This window comes from Hippopotamus amphibius, chromosome 1 (assembly GCF_030028045.1).
Source record: "Hippopotamus amphibius kiboko isolate mHipAmp2 chromosome 1, mHipAmp2.hap2, whole genome shotgun sequence".
Taxonomy (NCBI): domain Eukaryota; kingdom Metazoa; phylum Chordata; class Mammalia; order Artiodactyla; family Hippopotamidae; genus Hippopotamus; species Hippopotamus amphibius.
In genome coordinates this window covers 113,380,428-113,399,962 of record NC_080186.1, presented here as the reverse complement: position 1 = coordinate 113,399,962, position 19,535 = coordinate 113,380,428, and the positions used below count along the sequence as shown (strand labels likewise).

At 47.8% G+C, this 19,535-nt stretch overlaps 2 protein-coding genes across 5 annotated transcripts; one reads left to right on the top strand and one right to left on the bottom strand.

Moving 5' to 3' along the window:
• The first annotated feature begins 538 nt into the window (after positions 1-538).
• APH1A (aph-1 homolog A, gamma-secretase subunit) lies at positions 539-4,959 on the top strand. Of its 4 annotated transcripts, none has more exons than XM_057721968.1 (7): positions 539-893; positions 1,452-1,622; positions 1,788-1,861; positions 2,093-2,215; positions 2,369-2,496; positions 2,916-3,039; positions 4,788-4,959. In XM_057721968.1, the coding sequence occupies exons 1-7, from the start codon at positions 781-783 to the stop codon at positions 4,871-4,873; spliced, it is 819 nt and encodes a 272-aa protein (XP_057577951.1). In that variant the 5' UTR covers positions 539-780; the 3' UTR covers positions 4,874-4,959. The 4 variants fall into 4 exon arrangements, with proteins under 4 accessions (XP_057577951.1, XP_057577958.1, XP_057577977.1 ...); XM_057721975.1 differs by lacking the exon at positions 4,788-4,959 and adding an exon at positions 3,376-4,184; XM_057721994.1 differs by lacking the exon at positions 2,369-2,496 and having other exon boundaries at positions 4,788-4,941.
• On the bottom strand, positions 4,513-11,550 carry CA14 (carbonic anhydrase 14). The gene is made up of 11 exons (XM_057721957.1): positions 10,528-11,550; positions 8,559-8,579; positions 7,413-7,592; positions 6,725-6,867; positions 6,391-6,486; positions 6,129-6,195; positions 5,788-5,945; positions 5,557-5,677; positions 5,310-5,330; positions 5,098-5,182; positions 4,513-4,976 (listed from the first exon to the last, which is right to left on the bottom strand). Exons 1-11 carry the CDS (start codon positions 10,580-10,582, stop codon positions 4,913-4,915), a joined length of 1,011 nt encoding a protein of 336 aa, XP_057577940.1. The 5' UTR covers positions 10,583-11,550; the 3' UTR covers positions 4,513-4,912.
• Between the last annotated feature and the right edge of the window lie 7,985 nt (positions 11,551-19,535).

Sequence of the window (19,535 nt, the reverse complement as noted above, 5' to 3'; positions counted from 1 at the left end):
ACCTTCCTAACATTGCTCTCCAGGCTCCTTTTACTTCTCTCTGATTCTCTTGTCATTACAGATGGAGGCTTCATTAGCGACACACTGTATTGCATGCTTCCTATACTAGCCTGTTCAAAGAGCTCCTACTTTTAAGTGTAACCTTCATCTCTCAGGCAGCAGCTCTAGCTCATTTCCTCTCATTCAAGTAGGAACAATACCCGTCCCTATCTCCCTGCACCCTCTATCCTGTGCTTTCTTTGTATTTGTCCTTTAGGTTCCTACAGGACCTTCCCCCATCTGCAGCTCTTAAAGAAGAGGTAGGATTGCTACCACCCTGCCCCATAAAATAACGATAGGAAACAGCGACCAAGGCAGAAGTGAACCCAGGAACCTGGGCCAGGGCCCCGCCCACCGGTTTAACCGGCTGGAGCCACTCCCAGAGCCGAGGTCCAGGACTAGGAGGGCAGGACTACAACTCCCAGCAGGTCGTGCAGCCACGCCCCCGCCTCCGCAGCTCCGCCCCCGCGGGTTCTCCATTGGCCTCCAGGGGTGGGGATTAGATGGGAGGAGGCCATGGGGCAGCAGAGGGGTTTGTCCCCTCCTCGGCTTCCGTAGAGGAAGTCGCGAGGACCTGTATCTGGGGTTTCGGTGTCCCCGCCTTCCCGGGGGTCCGGGGGTGACATTGCACCGCGCCCCTCACGGGGTCGCGTAGCCACCCCACGCGGACTCCCTAGCTGGGGTGCTTCTCCCCTTCACCTCTCTTGGACGGGCCTCCACCCCGCCCCCAGCTGCCCAGCCATGGGGGCCGCAGTGTTTTTCGGATGCACTTTTGTTGCTTTCGGCCCTGCCTTTGCGCTTTTCTTGATCACTGTGGCTGGAGACCCGCTTCGCGTCATCATCTTGGTCGCCGGGTGAGTTAGGGCGTTGGGGAGACGCGGGAGAACGCCGAAGAGAGAGATCCGAAAGGGACTGGAGGAACCGGGGCGAGCCTGGGAGCCCGAGAGGGGGAGACAAGTCGGAGGTGAAGATTGGAGAGGGTCGAATCAGGGATCTGGGTGATTTGCCCTTTCCTGCAGTTGGTTTCCGCCTTCCAGGGATCGCACAGATTCCTCCTATACTCCTCCCGGCGACGTCAGAGGAGGCCCAAGGCCAAGGCTTGGAAGGGGGCTGTGCTGACCTCGGCCGGCCCTGAGGGAGTATCCAGGAATGGATACCTCGCCCTCCTGTCCTCCTACTCTCTGACTCTCAACGCTCTAAAGACTCTTTAATCAGATTTCTAACCCTTCTCCTGCGTTCAGATCCCTACAAACTCCCTTGGTGGAGACACCTATCCTATCTCCTCCCTGTCTCCCTGGACATCCGGAAGTCTAACTTCCACTTTTTATGCTGAAGCCTTGGTTGGTTCCCCTCTTTGATTTCTCTGGATGCCCCCTACCCTTGCTTGTCTGATTGCCCTTGTCTTTCCTCAGGGCATTTTTCTGGCTGGTCTCCCTTCTCTTGGCCTCTGTGGTCTGGTTCATCTTGGTACATGTGACCGATCGGTCAGATGCCCGGCTCCAGTATGGCCTCCTGATTTTTGGTGCTGCAGTCTCTGTCCTTCTACAGGAGGTGTTCCGCTTTGCCTACTACAAGCTGCTTAAGTAAGAAGATGGGATGGTCTGGAGGGAAGAGGGCAGAGGATTGAACTATAAGTGGGGCAGCCCTGGATGGTGGTTTGGACAAAGAGGCACTAAGGGAAGACAGTAGAGGGAAAGGAGATTCCTGCCCTCCCTCATGTTTCCCCTATCCCACCCACTCCACCCCAGGAAGGCAGATGAGGGGTTAGCATCGCTGAGTGAGGACGGAAGATCACCCATCTCCATCCGCCAGATGGCCTATGGTGAGCCAAGGGAGAGGGACTAGAGGAGGGAGTTGGACACGTCTCTCTCCCAGGGAAGTCTCTGTACATCCACATGTCCATGGCTTCTTGTCTTTCTTCATACCTGACTTCCAAGGAGAGGTGGTCTGGAGGGAGAGTAGGTGTGGGGAATTGTGACTGGGAATGGGGGGGAATCACTGGTAATCAGGCTATAGTGATTTCTGACATTGATGACACCCTCCCTCCCCCCAGTTTCTGGTCTTTCCTTCGGTATCATCAGTGGTGTCTTCTCTGTTATCAATATTTTGGCCGATGCACTTGGGCCAGGTGTGGTTGGGATCCATGGAGACTCACCCTATTACTTCTTGACTTCAGGTAAGTTCCACTTTCTTTCTTGCCTTCATGCCCTATCTATCCCTGACCCTGATCTGATTTATGGGCCCTCCCTGGGAGACTTCTTTGGCTCAATATCTCAGGAGGCTGGGAGAAGATGAGGGATGTATCTCATCCCCATCTCCCTCCCTGCAGCCTTTCTGACAGCAGCCATTATCCTGCTCCATACCTTTTGGGGAGTTGTGTTCTTTGATGCCTGTGAGAGGAGACGGTACTGGGCTTTGGGCCTGGTGGTTGGGAGTCACCTACTGACATCGGGACTGGTGAGTTGGGGACAGGGGCCTGAGTTAGAGAGAAAAGGACTTAATGGTGAGTGGGATGGAGGGGAAATATATCCTCACTTCTTAACATTTAAAAACTTATCTTGGGAAGAGGCAGAAAGGTGAGTCTGTAGACGTCTCTCACCTCAGCATCAACTGTATAACCTGCTGTGGGGATGCTCTGGGGAGGAGTTTGAACGGATTAGTCAAACTAATGCAGATGGCCTGAGGTGAGCAGGAGTGGCAGAAACCTCTGAGGGAGCTGAAAGTCTCAAGTGCCCTTAACCACAAGATACTGGTGCTCTGAAGGACTGGGGGATTTGAGTGAGATATCTGGGGGAGGTTTGGGTCAAAGGCACAAAGAGAATATGGGGATTAGAGGATGAATCTAACCTCTTTTCTACTCTTCCCCCCATCCCCAGACATTTCTGAACCCCTGGTACGAGGCCAGCCTGCTGCCCATCTATGCAGTCACTGTTTCCATGGGGCTCTGGGCCTTCATCACAGCTGGAGGGTCCTTCCGAAGTATCCAGCGCAGTCTCTCGTGTAAGGACTGACTACCTGGACTGATCGCCTGACAGATCCCACCTGCCTGCCCACTGCCCATGACTGAGCCCAGCCCTAGCCCGGGTCCATTGCCCACCATTCTCTGTCTCCTCGTCGGTCTGTTCCACCACCTTCAGGGTTTTGCTTTGTCCACTCGTGACCTTTAGTCTCTAGGATTTACCAGGAGCAGTCTGGGTTCAGCCAGTCAGTGACTGGTGGGTTTGAATCTGCACTTATCCCCACCATCTGGGGACCCCCACCCCTTGTCCAGGACTCCCCATGTGTCAGTGCTCTGCTCTCATCCTGCCCAAGACTCACCCCCATTCCCCTCTGCAGGCCGACGGCAGGAGGACAGTCGGGTGATGGTGTATTCTGCCCTGCGCATCCCACCCGAGGACTGAGGGAACCTTGGGGGGGACCCCTGGGCCTGGGGTGCCCTCCTGATCTCCTCGCCCTGTATTTCTCCATCTCCAGTTCTGGACAGTGCAGGTTGCCAAGAAAAGGGACCTAGTTTAGCCATTGCCGAGGAGATGAAGTCAATGGAGGTTCAAGGGTAGACGAGCTCTGAGTTTCCCAGTATCCCCTCCCCAGACTGGACAGCTTGGTCTTTTTCTCAGGTCTGAGGGGAACCATTTTTGGTGGTTTGATAAAGACTCCAAATTGCCTTTTTTTTTTTTTTTTAATTGGGGGGAGGGAGGAGGTATGTTGGAATTCTTCTCCTGACCTCCTTGGACTGTATTTTCCCTCCTCAGATTGCTCCTTATGACTGGGCTTATATCTATCCAGCTTTCCCCTTTGTCCCAGGCTTTGGGGGAAAGGAAGGAAGTGCATGTTTAGGAACTGGTATTACTGGAACTAATGTTTTAACCTCCGTGACCACCAGCATCCCTCCTCTCCCCAAGGTGAAGTGGAGGGTGCTGCGGGGAGCTGGCCCACTCCAGAGCTGCAGTGCCCCTGGAGGAGTCAGCCTACCGTGACATCACAGGGAAGGAGGGCAGATTTTTTTCTAGTTTTTAATTGGGGTGTGTGGGGGGGTGGGGAGGTTTTCTATCAACTGTATCATTTTCTGCTGAGGATGGTGTATCCCATCCTTTTAATCAAGGTGATTGTGATTTTGACTAATAAAAAAGGACTTTATAATTGTGGGGGAACTTGGCTTTAAAAGGAGGGGATAACATGTTAATTGAGGTTTCTGCCCTCTCATGTCTCTGTTCCAACCTCCTTCCTAACCTGGCAACCTCTGGTTCCCTCCAAGCATAGCTTCGATGCAAGGGCAGGATTCTGGGCTGGTGGTCTAACATGTCGGAAACTCTGGGTTAAGCATTTTCCAGAAGTGGATCTCCCCTTCTCCAGGATTGGGGTGAAAGGAGGTATTGACCCATGCTTGCTTTTCCCTACCCTTTGCCTACCTCTGCCCTCCGAGGCATTAAGGAACTCTCCCATTCTCAAGAGCCCCCAAAGTAATGCCAGAGGTGGGGTCAGCAACTTTAATTTCCAAATATATTGAGGAAAAAACCATAACAGCAGCAACCCTTTCTCCTAAGGGGAGATCTTGCACTATACCTAGGGACACAGATGTAAAGATGAGGGGGTGGGGGAGTTTGGGGCACATCCCCAACTTCTCCTACAACTAAACACAGTTTGCCCTCTGCATTGTCAACAAAGGGCTGTCCTGATTTCCTACATGTCTTGAGAGGCTGAAGGTTCTGTTCTTCCTTGAATGAGAGCCTGTCCATATCTCTGTGTAGGGGCTGTCTGGAGGAAGGAAGGGTGTTGGCCTACTTCTGCAGTATCTTCTGGCCAGTCCCTGCACCCTACTTTAGAAGCTCCCTGATCGGCGAGGGGAAGGCATCTATGGTGACCAGGAAGGAGTCTATGCCTCGGTGGCTCGTGCAGAGGTGAAGACCACGCTTTTCCGGTTTCCTAGTCTCTTCTTCCTGGAAGGGAGAATGGTTCATGAAAACGACTAGGGTCCTGAGTGAAACAGATTAGAATGAAATAGGAGAATGCTTTTCAGTACGAAAGAAAGGACTGGAGGAATGGAGAACAGGATCTCACCGAATCTTTCTGGCGATGAAATAAACAGCCAGCAGCAGGCAGAGACAGCCAACCAGGATTCCCACTCCCAGACTCAGCATTTCGCCTGGGAGAGGTACAGAGGGCAGGTGTCAGCCTAGGACTAACACAGATATGGAGCCTTCCCCTAACTTGCTGAGGAGGAGCACGCTGCCCCCGCCCCACCCCTGGATCCCCGGCGAGGCCCGGCTTACCTGTGGTGTACAAGGATCCCACTGTAAGGGAAGAAAACTTGGGTCAGTGAGACCAGATCCCCACCCCAGCTGGAAGCAGCACACTGAGCCAGTGCTCGGGGTTGGGGGGGGCGGGGGGGTTTCCAGTCCAAGCGCCTCCTGGAAATCCCTTCCCCTGTTAGCCTCCTTCTCCTTCCCAGGGACTCCCTAGTTCCTGCCATGGAGTCCTCCGGTGTCCTGTCTCCTTTCCCGAGCCCTGTACAGTTACCTTGGATGAAAGAAGCAAAGACCATTCGCTGATTGAGAGGCTGGGGGGCTCGATAGTTCTGTACCAGGAGCTTAGAGGGCTCCTCTTCCGTGGAGAACAGGGTCTCCTGAAGCTTTTCCAGCTGAGGAGTAGGAGAGTGCGATTGAGGGACAAGTGGCGCTCGTTTTGAGGAGTGGGAAAGGGTTTGAGGTTACAACTTTGTCTCTGCTGCCGCACCTCACCACCGCTCACCTGTCCCATTGAGATCTGGGCCCTTCGATGGAAGACGGTCCAGAGCACACTCTGGAAGCAGGGCGGTGTGGTGAGCGAGCCATTGTAACGGAAGAACTGCGCCAGCAGTGGGGGGAACAGCTCTCTCATGTTGAAGGGAGGCACTGAGGTCTTCTCATCTGGGCAAGAACAGGCTAGGACTCATCTCCCTCTCACTGCACCCTCGCTTACCGAGACAGGGCTCCTAGAAGCGAACCCCCGGTCCCTAAGTCACTGCCTTATTCCAGGCCTCTCAGGCCTTTTTGAGAAATGTCCCTAAAATCTAATGTTGCTTTGTCTTAAGATAGATTTTTAGGGCTCACCTTTATGCCTGATTTCATGCAAGTGACTCAGAATGTGTTCATAAGCTGGATTCTTGGTCTCACCCACCTGCAAGGGGAGGAAAGGGGGAGAGAGTTCAGGAGGAGGCCGTGTTTGGAGTAAGACATTCGTGTATAGGATACATGGTTGGAATGGGTTGCTGACTTGTCTTGGGAAGGTGACCAGCAACAGACATGGGCAAAATAGGACTGAGGGATACAGAGAGAGTGGAGAGAGACCTAGGAGGGATTGGGGGCCACTGACCTCAATGAGGATGCCCAAGACAGCCAGGCCCTGAGGCCTCTGAGCCGCCTCACTCAAGCTTTGGTAAGAATCTGAATCATAATGTACAATGTGGAGCTGAGAGAGAGGAGAGGGAATTGAATCATTTAATGTTTCTCCACTACCCCCTCCCAAAGGCTTTTGTCCTAGCCACTACCACCACCACCACATCAAGCATGCCTTAAATCTGTCTCACAAAGCTTGCCCTTTTCCCCCAAAAATGACTTTTCCCAGTTTCCAGATCCTTCCCTTCCCCACCCCCCGGCACCGACGATGCCTACAACTGTGTCCAAGTCCAGGCTTCACTCCCTGGTACCTCTGCAGCTGTGGCTTCGCTGTTGATCTGGTGCTCTGAACCTCTCAGGGATCCTTTCTGACCCCAGTGCAGGTGGAGCTGGGCAGCTACGTATTTTCGGGGAAGGCCCTCCAGATACAGGGTAGGGGGCAGAGAGAGCTGTACTGTGAGGGAAAGAGAGTGAGTTAGGGTTGATGGAGGAATGTGGATACATTCCGTCCCCTGGGTTGCCACCACTTCTTGGGAGACTTGGCCAGCCTTTTCTGTCTCCCTGCATAGCACCCAGTTCTCAAAGGCCACTGCTTTTCTTCTTTTTTTCCTTTCCTTTCCTTTTCTTCTCTTTTCTTTTGTTTTCTTTTGTCTCATTCTGTGGCATGCAGGATCTTAGCTCCTCTACCAGGGATCAAACATGGGCCTCCTGCAGTGGGAGCGTGGAGTTTTAACCCCTGGACCACTGGCTGGAAATCCCAGCCATTGCTTTTCTAGTGAAGATCAAGTCAATGCTATGATGCTAACCCACCCATAGAGCTTGATCATACACATTCAGTTCCCACCTTTGGCTGTAGGAGCCTCATCCCCATTCTCATGTCTCCAAATTTATAGATGAAACCTTCTGAGAATTTACAAGTTAGCAGAATGCTTCTTCAACTCTGACTCCTAAGATTGGAACTGGAGCTTATATCTGCTTGGGGTTTTGGGTTTTTTTTACCTGTGTGGCCATTATTGTGCAGGTCCAAAGGCTCAGTGCCAGGTTGTTCATATCCATGGGGCCGCAGAGGTAGCAACTCAGGGTCAAAAGTCACACTGTCTGTCTGAATATTGATGGGGGACTGGGCATTGCTTCCACACTCAGGGTAAGAGGCTGGCCAATGGTCTTGACCATGTGGACCTGGTGGGGGTTACCACAGACGTTTGTCCTGCCCTCCAGCCCCAGCCACCCTTCAGCAACCCTCCACCAAGGTATACACCCGTGTGGAGGCAGAAACGCACTTCCCTCCACCCCAGATGAAGCCCCTAGTTGTGTGGGGCTGGGTGAGGAAGGTGTCCCTGCTGGACTTGCTGCTGCAGTTCCTTCCCTTCACCTACCCAGAGGCAGTGATGATTCCCCAGCTCTCCTGGTGGATGGGGAGCAGTTGCTTTTACTCAATTGTCCTCTTGTTGGAGGACAAGAAAGCTCAATGAGAGGAAGAGGGGATGGATCGAAAGCCTGCATACCCAGAGAGGTGAGATTTGAGTAAGAGCAGGAAAACTGGGAAATGAAATGATCCTAGAGAGGTAGGGTCTCCTTGGGACCCCCCTATAAAGTGGCCTTAAGCTTTGGATCTGCTGACTTTCCATCACTCATGTCTTGCTTTCACACTGGACCTTGCATTGACTCTGGAATTTGGTTAAGTTATTAATCAGAAGATCAAAGGAATTAGGTTCCACCTCTGCTATGGTCACAAACTGTCCTGCTGGCCTCTTCCTCACCCCTGACCTGAAGCTCTGTCCCAATTCCAGATTCAGGTGGGGGTGGGATCAATCAGGATAGAAAGAGAGCCAGGAGGAGAATTGGCAGCTAAGCTCATAGTGCCTTTCGCCACCCAGTTCCTTTTCCACTCCAGCTCCCTCACTCCCACACAGATTGACTGAGGACACAACTGGCTTTTCTGCTGAATCAGGGTGTGTGGGATTTGATGGTTAGAATGGGGTCTAGGAATCATATATGCAAAAGCTGAGGCATGGGGAGTCAGGGAAGGGTGACTAGGGTGAGAAGCTAAAGCAAACCTCCCCACCCACGTGGCTAAGTCTTCCCGTCAGGTGAAGAGGTCCCAGTGCGGAAGGGGTGTCTGTAGGCCTTGGGTTCTGCTCTCACCCTCATATGTCCAGTGTTGACCTGCAAGGCAGAGTAATTTGAGTTATAGCCAGCGCAGCCTGGGGCAGAGCCCTCCTGCACAGCCCTGCCCCCCTTCTCCTCCCTCCGCTCCAGCACTTCCCCTAGGAAGCCCTGAAACTGGACACCTCGGTGGAAAGGTCGGGGGGCCTATTTAAAATCACCAGCCAGGCTGTGTTTGTGCTCGCTGAGTAAAGGGGGAGGAGAAATGAAGAGATAAAGCCAGGAGACTAAAATTAACCTGGACCCAAGTGTCCAAAATGCCCAACCCTCACTTTTCTCCAGCCTGTGCCAAGCCAATCTAACACTTAGAAGATTTGGCTGAGGTGAGGGTGTAGGGTTTGGAGGAAAAGGACTGGAACAAGGGGAGGAGCAAGAAGTTCAGAGTAGGGGGGCAGTGCTGCTGAGGGGAGAGGGCAGTTATTCTTTTGCTTTGAAGCATTGCACAAACCAAGGCACTGAGCTGTAAATTAGCATTTAAGTTCCTCCTTCTGGTCCCCGTAACTCTAAAGGAAACTTTTCCCATCACCAGGAACCTCTGCTCCCTAGATTCCCAGATGGCTAGGGAAGGTGGGAGTCGGGCAGGGTCCGCTCTGCGTTGAGGGTGGTGGGTGGGTACAGGCAGCCAGGCTGGCAGGGACAGGATGAAAGTGAAGCATTGTGTGCGAGAAAGAGAGCTGCCCGCTAGGTCACATGCCAGGCTGTGCAGTCCTGTCTCCAGCTAAAAGGTCGGGGGGTCTGCTGGTCCAGCCCTCACCCAGGGCCAAACTGCTTCAAGGGGAAAGGGAGGCCTTCCTGGAGGTTGTCTCTGCATTATTCAAATTGCTGGAAACTTTGGAGAAAAATTCTAAATTCCTTCCTCTCTCTTATTCCCTTAAATAAACCCCTCAGACTTCTAAGATACACTTGATCTCATCGTTGGGCTCTTCTGCTGGCCCATCCCTTGGTTCAGACAATTCTGTAAAGCAGCCCGAGGGAGGGCTGGAGGCAGCCTTTCACTCACCAGCTCAGTGGGACACTTCAACAACTCCAATTCCCTGGTTCTGGGCAGGCTGACAGCCTTGCCCTTCCCCTCCCCCCAAATCCTCAACACACTAGTTTTACATTTCTCCCTCCTTTTCCCCCATTTTTTCCTTTCTCCTTAGGTGCAATTTGCAACGCTCCTTGGCTAGGTGCCCCCCCCCCCCCCATCATCTTCTTTCCATTCCCCTTCTGCCCTCCAGACACCCCTCTCACCCTGTTCTTCGAACAAATCTTAATTACACACCTGCTATGTGCTGGGCACAGGGGCCACAAAAATGAGGGGTAGGGGTCCTGGGGACATTCCTGGAGCGCCTCTGCCAGTTCCCCCAAGAGACCCTCCTCCTCTCCTGGGAGCTCCTGAAAGTCCTTTGTAAATTGTAAAGGGCCCCACAGTGTTGACCAGTATTGCTACTGCTTTCAGGAAAAACCAGGAAATTAGTCGCCCCATAGAACGGAGAGGGGACTTTGGCCACGAGGTCCGTAGTTAGGGATCAGGGTCCGATTTAGCAGGAGGTGTAAGAATATCCCCTCCACCCCCATCGGTCCTCTATCCTTGCACTCCAGGCCTCTTTGGCTCCTTAACTGGATGAATTTGTAAATAAAAAAGGCCAGGAGGGTTGCCTGGGACTAGGGCAGTGGGGGAAAGAGCTCCGGAGAGACTGTGTAGCCTGCAGAGTGATTCCGGCAGTGTGTGTACACATCCAGCCCCAGGCTAGTTTGCCCCCATCCCCATGAACAGCCAGGCTGGAAAGGCAAAGAGAAAAGAAGGAAAGTGATCTCCTCCCCAGTCCTCTCTTTCCCCCTCCATCCCTGAGCCTATTATTCTAGCCCCCAGGGTTCCCCTTACACTCCTCCTCCTCCATTAAGCATGCATGGCAACATGTGTACATCAGCACAGACAGACACACAGACATCCAGATGTACCTACCCCCGTGGGCAGCCAGGGTCCAAATCACCTCTAGCAGGAGGGTGAAGAACAGCATGGTACTCCCGGAAGGTGCACAAGGTACTGGGAGTTTGGGGACTAGAGGACTAGGGCAGGGAGAGAGGGGGGAGAGAGAAAGGGGAGGGGGAGAGAGAGAGAGGGAGGAGAGGAGTTTCCTGGAGTTGAGTGTATTTATCTTTTTCTCTTGCTGTCTTTGTGTCTCTGCGGGCTTCCAGGGGATTTGGTTTTCAGTGGGGTACCGTGAGTCTCTGGGTCCCCAGGATAAATCTCTCGATGCCTCTCTTTCTGCCCTCTCTTTTTTATCTCCCTTTGCAGTCTTCACTCCACTTACTGGCTAGCTACTTCACAGTTGCCTCCCGCTTTTAAGGTGGCTCTGGAAGGGTGTACGTGGGGAGGGGGGGGCTGTCTGGGTTGCTGGCGAACAGCTCCTTAAATAGCCGATTAAGCATGCAGGATGGCCCTGCTCAGAGCGGAGCGGCGGAGGGTTTCACAGGAGCCCTGGCCCTCGCTCGGGAGCCCAGCTGGGGTGAGCTCTTCCTTCCTCTGCTATTCACACAGACACTGTGGAGAAGGGTGTCCTCTGGAGTGGGTGGGGGCAGGAATGGAGGGTTTTGGGGTCTGATCCTTAGGGGTCCGATCCTTTGGGGTCCCATCCAGCTCCCTCAGGGGTTCTCATTCCCCATCTGGCTTCTCCTCGGAGGAGCAACTCCCTGGATGGTGTGGGGCAGATGGTGGGAGGACCTGTTCCCAACGCCCTGTAGAATGTGAGCGGCGCTGGAAGAGGAAGAGTGCAGAGTTAGGAAAGGTGGCTAGAGGAGTTGGGAGATTCAGGGTGCGGGTGGAGGGTGGGAAGTCAAGGACTAAAACCTGGGTTGTGGAGAACAAGGAAGAGAAGTGAGGCGAAGAGAACTTGTTTGGAGCGATCTCTTTCTCCTGCGCCTGTCACCACCCCCTTCCCACGGTGAGGCTGGGTCCACGTGCCTGTGTGGCCTGGGTGGGGGGGTGGTTTTGTTTGCTGGATAAAGCCCATTTGTGTGCCCAGCGGGGGGAGGGGCTGCAGCAGCACCATGGAGAGACAGCGGCTCCAACGGCCAGACCCAGCCACCTCCCTCCCCAGGGAGCCCAGATCTAGGGCGGCTTTTGTCACTGAAGGGGACACTGACCCCTGGCACGGTGGCCAGGGCAGGAGGAGAGATGGTGAGACCTTAGAAACAATCACTACCACCATCAAAAAAAAGGCGGACTCCAGGGAAAGAGAGGGGAGGAAGCAGAGAGACCATGTGATCCTGTTGGAGTGGAAGAGGGGCCCAGGTCTTCCCTCCTGCCCAACAAAGAGCTGAGGCAGGACTTTTGGGACTGAGCGAAAACTGCCACCAGAGAGCTGGGCAAGTCGAGCGTAGAGGCTGCCGAGTCTCAGGAATGTGGGCTGGTGCTTGCTCCCCCACGGGACTGGAAATCCCGATTGGAATGTACATCCTAAATCCCTCATTACAGAATGTGAAACCCAAAGATAACTTCAGGCCAGACTTTGAAACCTCTTTCTCCTCCATACCCTTCATTGGAGTCACAGCCAGGAGGATGCACCCGTTTGAGCTCCCTTTGCCCTCCTTCCTTCTGCCAAGTAGCAAAAAATAGCCAAAACAAAGGGAGCAGAAGCTAAATAAGGGTGCAGGATAAAAGCCAAGTGAACCAAAAAAAAGAAAGAAAGAAAGAAAAAAAAAAGCCAAGTGAACCGAATATGCATACGCTAGATCATCAGCCCCTGCAGAGGCAGGAGCCTGCCATGCTTTTCTGTCCACTGTGATTGATCTGCAAAGCAAAGCCATTTTGCAGATGTTATTTCCTTTTTAATTCTTTCATCACCCTCCATATTATTTTTCCCTTACAGATAAGTTTTATGTTTCGAGGTTCCCCCAAAGCCCTACTTATCCCATCTAAGAAGAAAAGGCTTAGAGTGTAAATTAGACTTCCTGGGAATCAGGACAGTTAACAGAGAGGAACAGAAAAAAGAAAGAAAGCAGAGACATCTTTTGCAAGGTAGGAAAGAAGAGGCCAGGACAGAATGACCTCTGCCAGGATAGAGTTCCCCCGGGGTGTCTGGGGCTGCGATGCAGCCTCCCGAGGTAGGTCATGTGTCTTACCAGGCGCCACCTCCTGGTTGTCTATGATTTTTTTCATTTTTAAAGTTTCAATTCAAAAATGTTTTGTGTATGATTCCTTCTGGGAAGTGTTTCACTGCTCGTGGACTTTGGGATTTGGCCTACACAACTGAATAATGTTTCACAAAGATGTCTTAGCCCCAAATCAGCACCTTCCCACTTGCGAGTGAGCAGCCCCTCCAGGCCCTTGTGTTTCCCAAATGGACAAAGGCCCTGGTGTCTAGGAGAGGGTGGGAAGGGAGGCAAACTCCAGGGACTTGCCTTTATTTATTTATTGTTTAGCAAAAATACATTTTTATTGGAGTTGCCTTTATTTTTATTTTTGGCTCTACTGTGCATTATTTCTATTGTCACTAGGCTGGAGTAGTGTCAAGAGGACCCTTACATGTTAAAAAAAACCCAAAACCAACCAAACAAAAAAACCCCTTCCTGCCCTTCCTCCCCCCACCTTAGCTGCCACTCAAACTCTGGGGCCTTTGTTTCAATTCCCATATCCCCCCTCTCTAGCCCTTTGCCTACTCTGGGGTTGGCTAAAATCCTACTAAAACCAAGGCATTCTGCTGCCTTCTGGCGCCATCTCCTGTCCTTCCAAATGCAGTGAAATGTGAACCAGTCAGAGAATCAAAGGTATCCAAGTGTGGTGTTTTTTCTTAAAGATCCTTTTTAAAAGAGTATTTAAACTTACTAAATACTAATCGAAAATAGTCTAAAACACCTTACAGTAACCCACTAAGTGCTCTGAGTTTGTGTGGTGGGGAATATGAGAGTTCAGTGAGGGAGGGAGGCAGATCAAAAGCAAAGAGGAATGGTCAACACAGGAACTTACTCAAACAGTACAGGTGGTGACTCATTGCTAGAAGAGAGAATCAATGAGGAGACAGAATTAGACGGATTCAGTTTCCTAAAAGAGCAAGCAACTTTGTGCCGTGAGTAACGTGGACCCAGAGATAGTCTATTTTGATAATTACATGTATCATCACATGCTTGTCTTCTAACACACTGGTATGGAAGGCCCTTAAGCAAACACAAAAGCTTTCAAGAATTAAAGTCAAAGTAATTTGGGGGAGGGGGTGATCAGAACTCTTTGAATCATTTTCTTGGTTTTCCAGTTCACATTGCATGACAGATGAAGTATGAGAATCTTGTGGACAGAAGACAGGTAAAAGTTTGTGGTCTGATGTTGCAACTGTAACTGATTCCATGCTCAGAACACTGCCTGGTACATAAATATTTGCTCATTGAATGAATGAATCTAGTCATTGGAACATTTTTTTACTATCATTCTGCCTTTTCCCAGAATTTTAGGCTAGAAGAGTCCTCAGGCATCATTCCAACTCCCTTGTTATACCCCATAAAGACTGAGTTTTGAGGGATTTATGGATTCTTCCATGGCTAGTCATATAGCTGCTAAGCTAAACCAGAAAAAGGACACAGGTTCCATTGAACTTTCTCCTTTTGGTTCTCAAATGTCACTGCACATCAGAATCACCTGGAAATCTTGTTAAAATACAGATTTCTGGGCCTCTGCCCCAAGTTTTCTGGTTCTGTAGGTCTGAGGTATGTCCAGAGATTTGCATTTTGGGGATAGGTAAAAAGTAGATTTGTTAATATACTTTGTAAGGAGGTTGCAGGAAAATGAGGCACAAGAGAATGGTCATGTCCCAGGTCTTGGGGCAAGTTCCTAGAACAGGCTGCCAAGTGAGGGTCCTTGGCTTTGCCCAGGAAAGAATTCAAGAGGGAGCCATAGTGAAGTGAAAGCAGAGAGACACGTTCCATAGGCAGAATGTGGTCCCTCTCAGAAGGTGAGAGCGGCCCAGAGGTTTGCATTTCTAACAGGTCCCCAGGTGACCTGTTAGATGGTACTTGTCTGAGGGCCCACACTTGAGAATCAATGCTCTACACCTATTGGAGGAGCAGAGGTAGTAAGGAGTTTGCCATTTTTAAATTTTATTTTATGTATGTACGTACGTATGTGTGTATGTATTTAGGCCACACTGTATGGCTTGCAAGATCTTAGTTCCACTGGACTGCCAGGGAACTCCTAGGAGTTTGCCATTCTTTGTAGAGATTCCAGCCATCTGGAATTGTTCCTCTCAGTCACTTTTGCAGAGGTTAGCAACAATACTTTCACTAGTTTACAAACGTATATTGAGTACTTCTAAGTGCTAGGCAACATGGCAGTCCTTAGAAATAAAAAATTAATAGGACATAATCCCAACCCTCAAGAACTTCACAATGTCTTTAGGGGACGCAGACACCTTACCCAGTTACTAGAATACAACAGTGAGACGTTCTAAATAGTGGGAGAACAAAGTGTTATGGGAACCAGTGGGGGTGGCAATTAACAGTGAGATTTTCTTTACCTGATGTCAACAATCTTTCCACAGGATGGGTACATAACCAGGGCCTACAGAACATGAACATTGCCACTCCATAGCAGGCAGACCCATGCTTCACTGTCTCCGAGGGTGACACCAAAGGATATGTTATGTCAAAGCAGGATTCTCCTTAATATATTTAATAAACTGCTTCCTCTGCAAGGAAGGATATCATGGTGCCCAGGAATTGTAATAATTTGTTCTATCTGCTCTGGTGGCCACCTCATTCTGCCTGACTTCTCCCTTTTCTTTTTATTCTCTACCATTCATCTAACTCAAACGAAGGTTGTGTTCCAACCCAAGCAAAAGACAGTAACACTTATGCCACTTCCCTTCAATGGTGAGAAGATTCTAGTTAAAGATATTTTTTTGTTTGTTTTTTTAAGAATTGTTACGTCTAAATTGCTATAGGAATAGGAATCAGAGGATAATACAGCAAAATCTTGTGATGAGGGGTAGCTTATTACTGGCTTAATCATCCCCCCAATAAGAAGTCTGTTCTCAGATCAGATTGTGACAAATGATTTGGTTTTCTTTGAAACCTTAAAGGAAAAGAGCTTGCTGTGCTTTCATTGACATTTTACTTGCTTCAAAATATCTATAGTTTTTTTTTTAAAGAGCACGAGTCTTGAAGGGTAAAGTGACTTGGCTGGGGTCATATAGAAATATTACTAGGACAGATAATCAGGCTCTGACAGACCCACCATTCAAAACGTGTTATGATACTTTAAAAACAAAACCAAAAACCTTTAAAGAAAACAGATGACATTTTTGACTCTGGCTGCTTCTGCCTGAGTTAAGTAGCTAGTGGGGAGTCATTGCTTTGAGGAGGAAATACAAATACGAAACCAACAAACCTTTTTTTTTTTGAAGCTTCAAGTCATTTCTAAGGCAACACCTGCAAAAGTGAAATGCAGTTATTAATGAGTTCATAGATCCTGCATTCTCCCCATTTTTCTGCTATCAAACATGCTTATTGTTTCATGTGTTACATATATTTTATTTAAATAGCACTATTACAGGCTGGTTACAAATCCATGCACATTGGGAGGAATTGACTTTTTGATCCTTTTTTAAAAAATAAAAAGGAGGGCTTCCTAGGTGGCGCAGTGGTTGAGACTCCATCTGCCAATGCAGGGGACACTGGCTCGATCCCTGGGCCGGGAAGATCCCACATGCCGCGGAGCAACTAAGCCCGTGCGCCACAACTACTGAGTCTGTGTGCTGCAACTACTGAAGCCCATGCACCTAGAGCCCAGGCTCCACAACAAGAGAAGCCACGAGAAGCCACAGCAGTGAGGAGCCTGCGCACTGAAACGAAGAGTAGCCCCCACTCGCCGCAACTAGAGAAAGCCTGCGTGCAACAAAGACCCAACACAGACAATAAATAAATAAATTTATAAGGAAAGAAAAAAAAAAGCATAGCATATTAAAAACAAAATGAATAAATAAAAATAGAAAGGAAATGATGAGGTTGGCTTCAGAATGGTAGAGAATATCAGATCTTAGCAATGGCTTGTCACTTTCCCTCTAATTATTATTTTAAAATATACAAGTAATACCTGATTATTTTAACGAAAAGAGAAGATTCAAAACAGCAAAAAAGACAAAAAATCACTCAAAATTCTCCCTATTAGAGATAACCACTGTTACCATTCTGCTATCTTAGTCTTTTTTTATGAAGCTATATGTAAATGCATATATTTTGTGTACAAATTTTTTTATTTTTACAAAAAGTGGACCAAACTATATACACAATTGGCCTATTACCTTTTTTCTTGACATTATTTTGTGAACATTCTTCTGTTCAATAAATATATATCCCCGTCAGCAATTTGAACTGCATAGTATTATATAGTAGAAACCCAATGTGTTTAATCCTCTGCCTTTGGACTGGTAGGGGCTTTTTGTTTTTCAGTTTTTACCTATGACAAACACGACTTCAATTAGAATATTCTTGTTCATATATGTTTACACATTTGTCCAACTGTTTCCTAGAAGTAGAATGTATACTAGAATGAAAGAGAGTGTATACTTTTTAAAAAGCCCTTTATTATGAAAAATTTCAAACTCATTCCTTTTGTTAAAGCCAGGTTTCTGGAGGTATAATTTACATACAGTAAAATTCACCCTTTTTAGTGTAGCGTTCTATGAGCTTTGACAAATGCATAAAGCTATGTAACCACCATCATAATCAAGACATTACCCTGTCCCCGACATAATTCCTGATCTGTTTCTGACCCTATTAGTTTGCCTTTCCCAGAATGTCTTATGCATTAAATTATACAGCATGTAGCCTTTTGAGTCTGGCTTCTTTCACTCAGCATTCATTCCTGTTGTTGCATATCAGGAGTTTGCTTCATTTTACTGCTGTTTCCATTATATAGATGTATACAGTTGGTTTATCCATTCACTAGTTGAAGAATATGTGGGTTATTTTTAGGTTTCAGCAACCACGAATAAAACCACAATAAACATTCAAGTACAGGTTTTTGGGTGGACGTATGTTTTTATTGTTCTTGACAAAATAGCTAGTGCTGGGTTGTGTGGTAAGTGTATGTTTAACTTTGTGAAAACTGCCAGAATGTTCTTCATAGTGGTCGTACTGTTTTTCGTTCCCACCAGCAACGTGTGAGAGATCCAGTTGCTCCAGCACTTGATATAGTTAGTTAAAAAAAGTAGCCATCCTAACAGGTGTGTAGTGGTATTTCATTTTGGTTTTAATTGGGGTGTGGACTTTTTAAGGGTTCTTGCTATATTTATTGCCATATTGCCTGCATTAAAGGTTATATTCCTCCAGTGGTATATATACAAGTTGTCACTCTCTTCTTTCCTTGGAGAGATAAACAAAGGACCCAACAATTGGTGTTCCCCAACTAGGCAAAAATTCAGTATTTTTCCCTCCCTTGTGACCTTTTAGCTATCATGCAGAAATAAAATTCACTTGTATCATGGTTAAGTTTCTGTACAATGAATCCTATCTTCTCATGGACTTTCAGTATAAAGCGAGAGATATGCTCATTTGGAGGAAATTTTGGCTTAAAGATGAGTATATATTAGTGAGTGTAGCAAGCTTTTCAGATACACATATTCAAAGTAGCCATCATGGTATAAGAAATCATAATACTACAATAATTTATGCTAATGCAAATTACTGCTTGTCAAAACAGCTCAAATAACCAATTAAAACAGACCACATTGCACCAGTCAACTGGCTTCTGTCAAATTTCAATATATTTCAGTAGGATTGCATTCAACTCTTTGACTACTAAGACTTTGGTATTTTGTGGAAGCCATTGGCTTGATTGAGCTGAAGTTAAATAGAAATACAAACATAGCCTTGGCAGAAATCGAAACTGTATTCAAAAAATAAACAAAGGAATATACTTTTTGAAAGACATGGCAGAAGAGTATACCAATATCCTGTCCATAGACATTGCACATTGAAAAAGTTCTCTAGGGAATTCCCTGGCAGTGCAGTGGTTAGAACTCTGTGCTTCCACTGCAGGGGGCATGGGTTCTATCCCTGGTTGGGGAACTAAGACCTGCAAGTTGTATGGCCAAAAAAAAAAAAAGTTCCTCTGTCTTGTAACTGTAAGTTTAGATTTGGCAACCTAAACTTCTATATAGCAAAATATACCTATATTCTTAGCTTCTACCACAGAATAAGAAAAGAACATATTGGTTTGAAGATAGCTGATACACTCAATATGTTTTATTGTGTTTCTAGATAGTCCACAAATCAATTCTTAGCTACTTCATATTATTTTTAAATTTAATTTTTATCAAAATAGTAAGGTACGTAGTTTTAAAAGTCAAATAGATCAATAAAAGTCATAATAAAACACTATTTCCTCACATCCAATTCCTACTTCCTAGAGACAATCACTGCAACTTTTAAACTATTTCTTCTAGTCTACAACTCCAAATTTGCAAACACATGCTTATACTGCTATTTCTTGATTTTTCAGTTTTAGATATTATCTATTCATAGCTTTCAGCTATGAAAGATAAGGATTTACCTCTTTTACACAACATTCCCTCCCCAATACACTTTTCTTACCCTATCCTCCTAATACAATTATTATACCACAATTTCGGTTAAATCAGCAGTCAGCATTTAAATTAGCATCAATACTTACAGTTGAGCCAAGGAATGTATTATATTTCCTTTCTTGTGCAGCTTTTAATCTTCCCTTGAATTGATAATGGTCTTTTTTTTTTCCCTTTTGCTTTAGTTTTCTAATTGCTTATTCATCTCTAAACACTGTTGAAAATGTAACTCCTCTCTCATTATGTTCAAACATATAAGGTAATCTGTCATAACACTAAGGTCCTATACAAATATAACAACTTTGCCTTGGAGTGTGTTGACCTGGAAGATTTCCGCAGAATATTAGCATGAGGGGCATGTAGATTTGTTCATGTTCTCTGAGTATTGATCATCTATCCT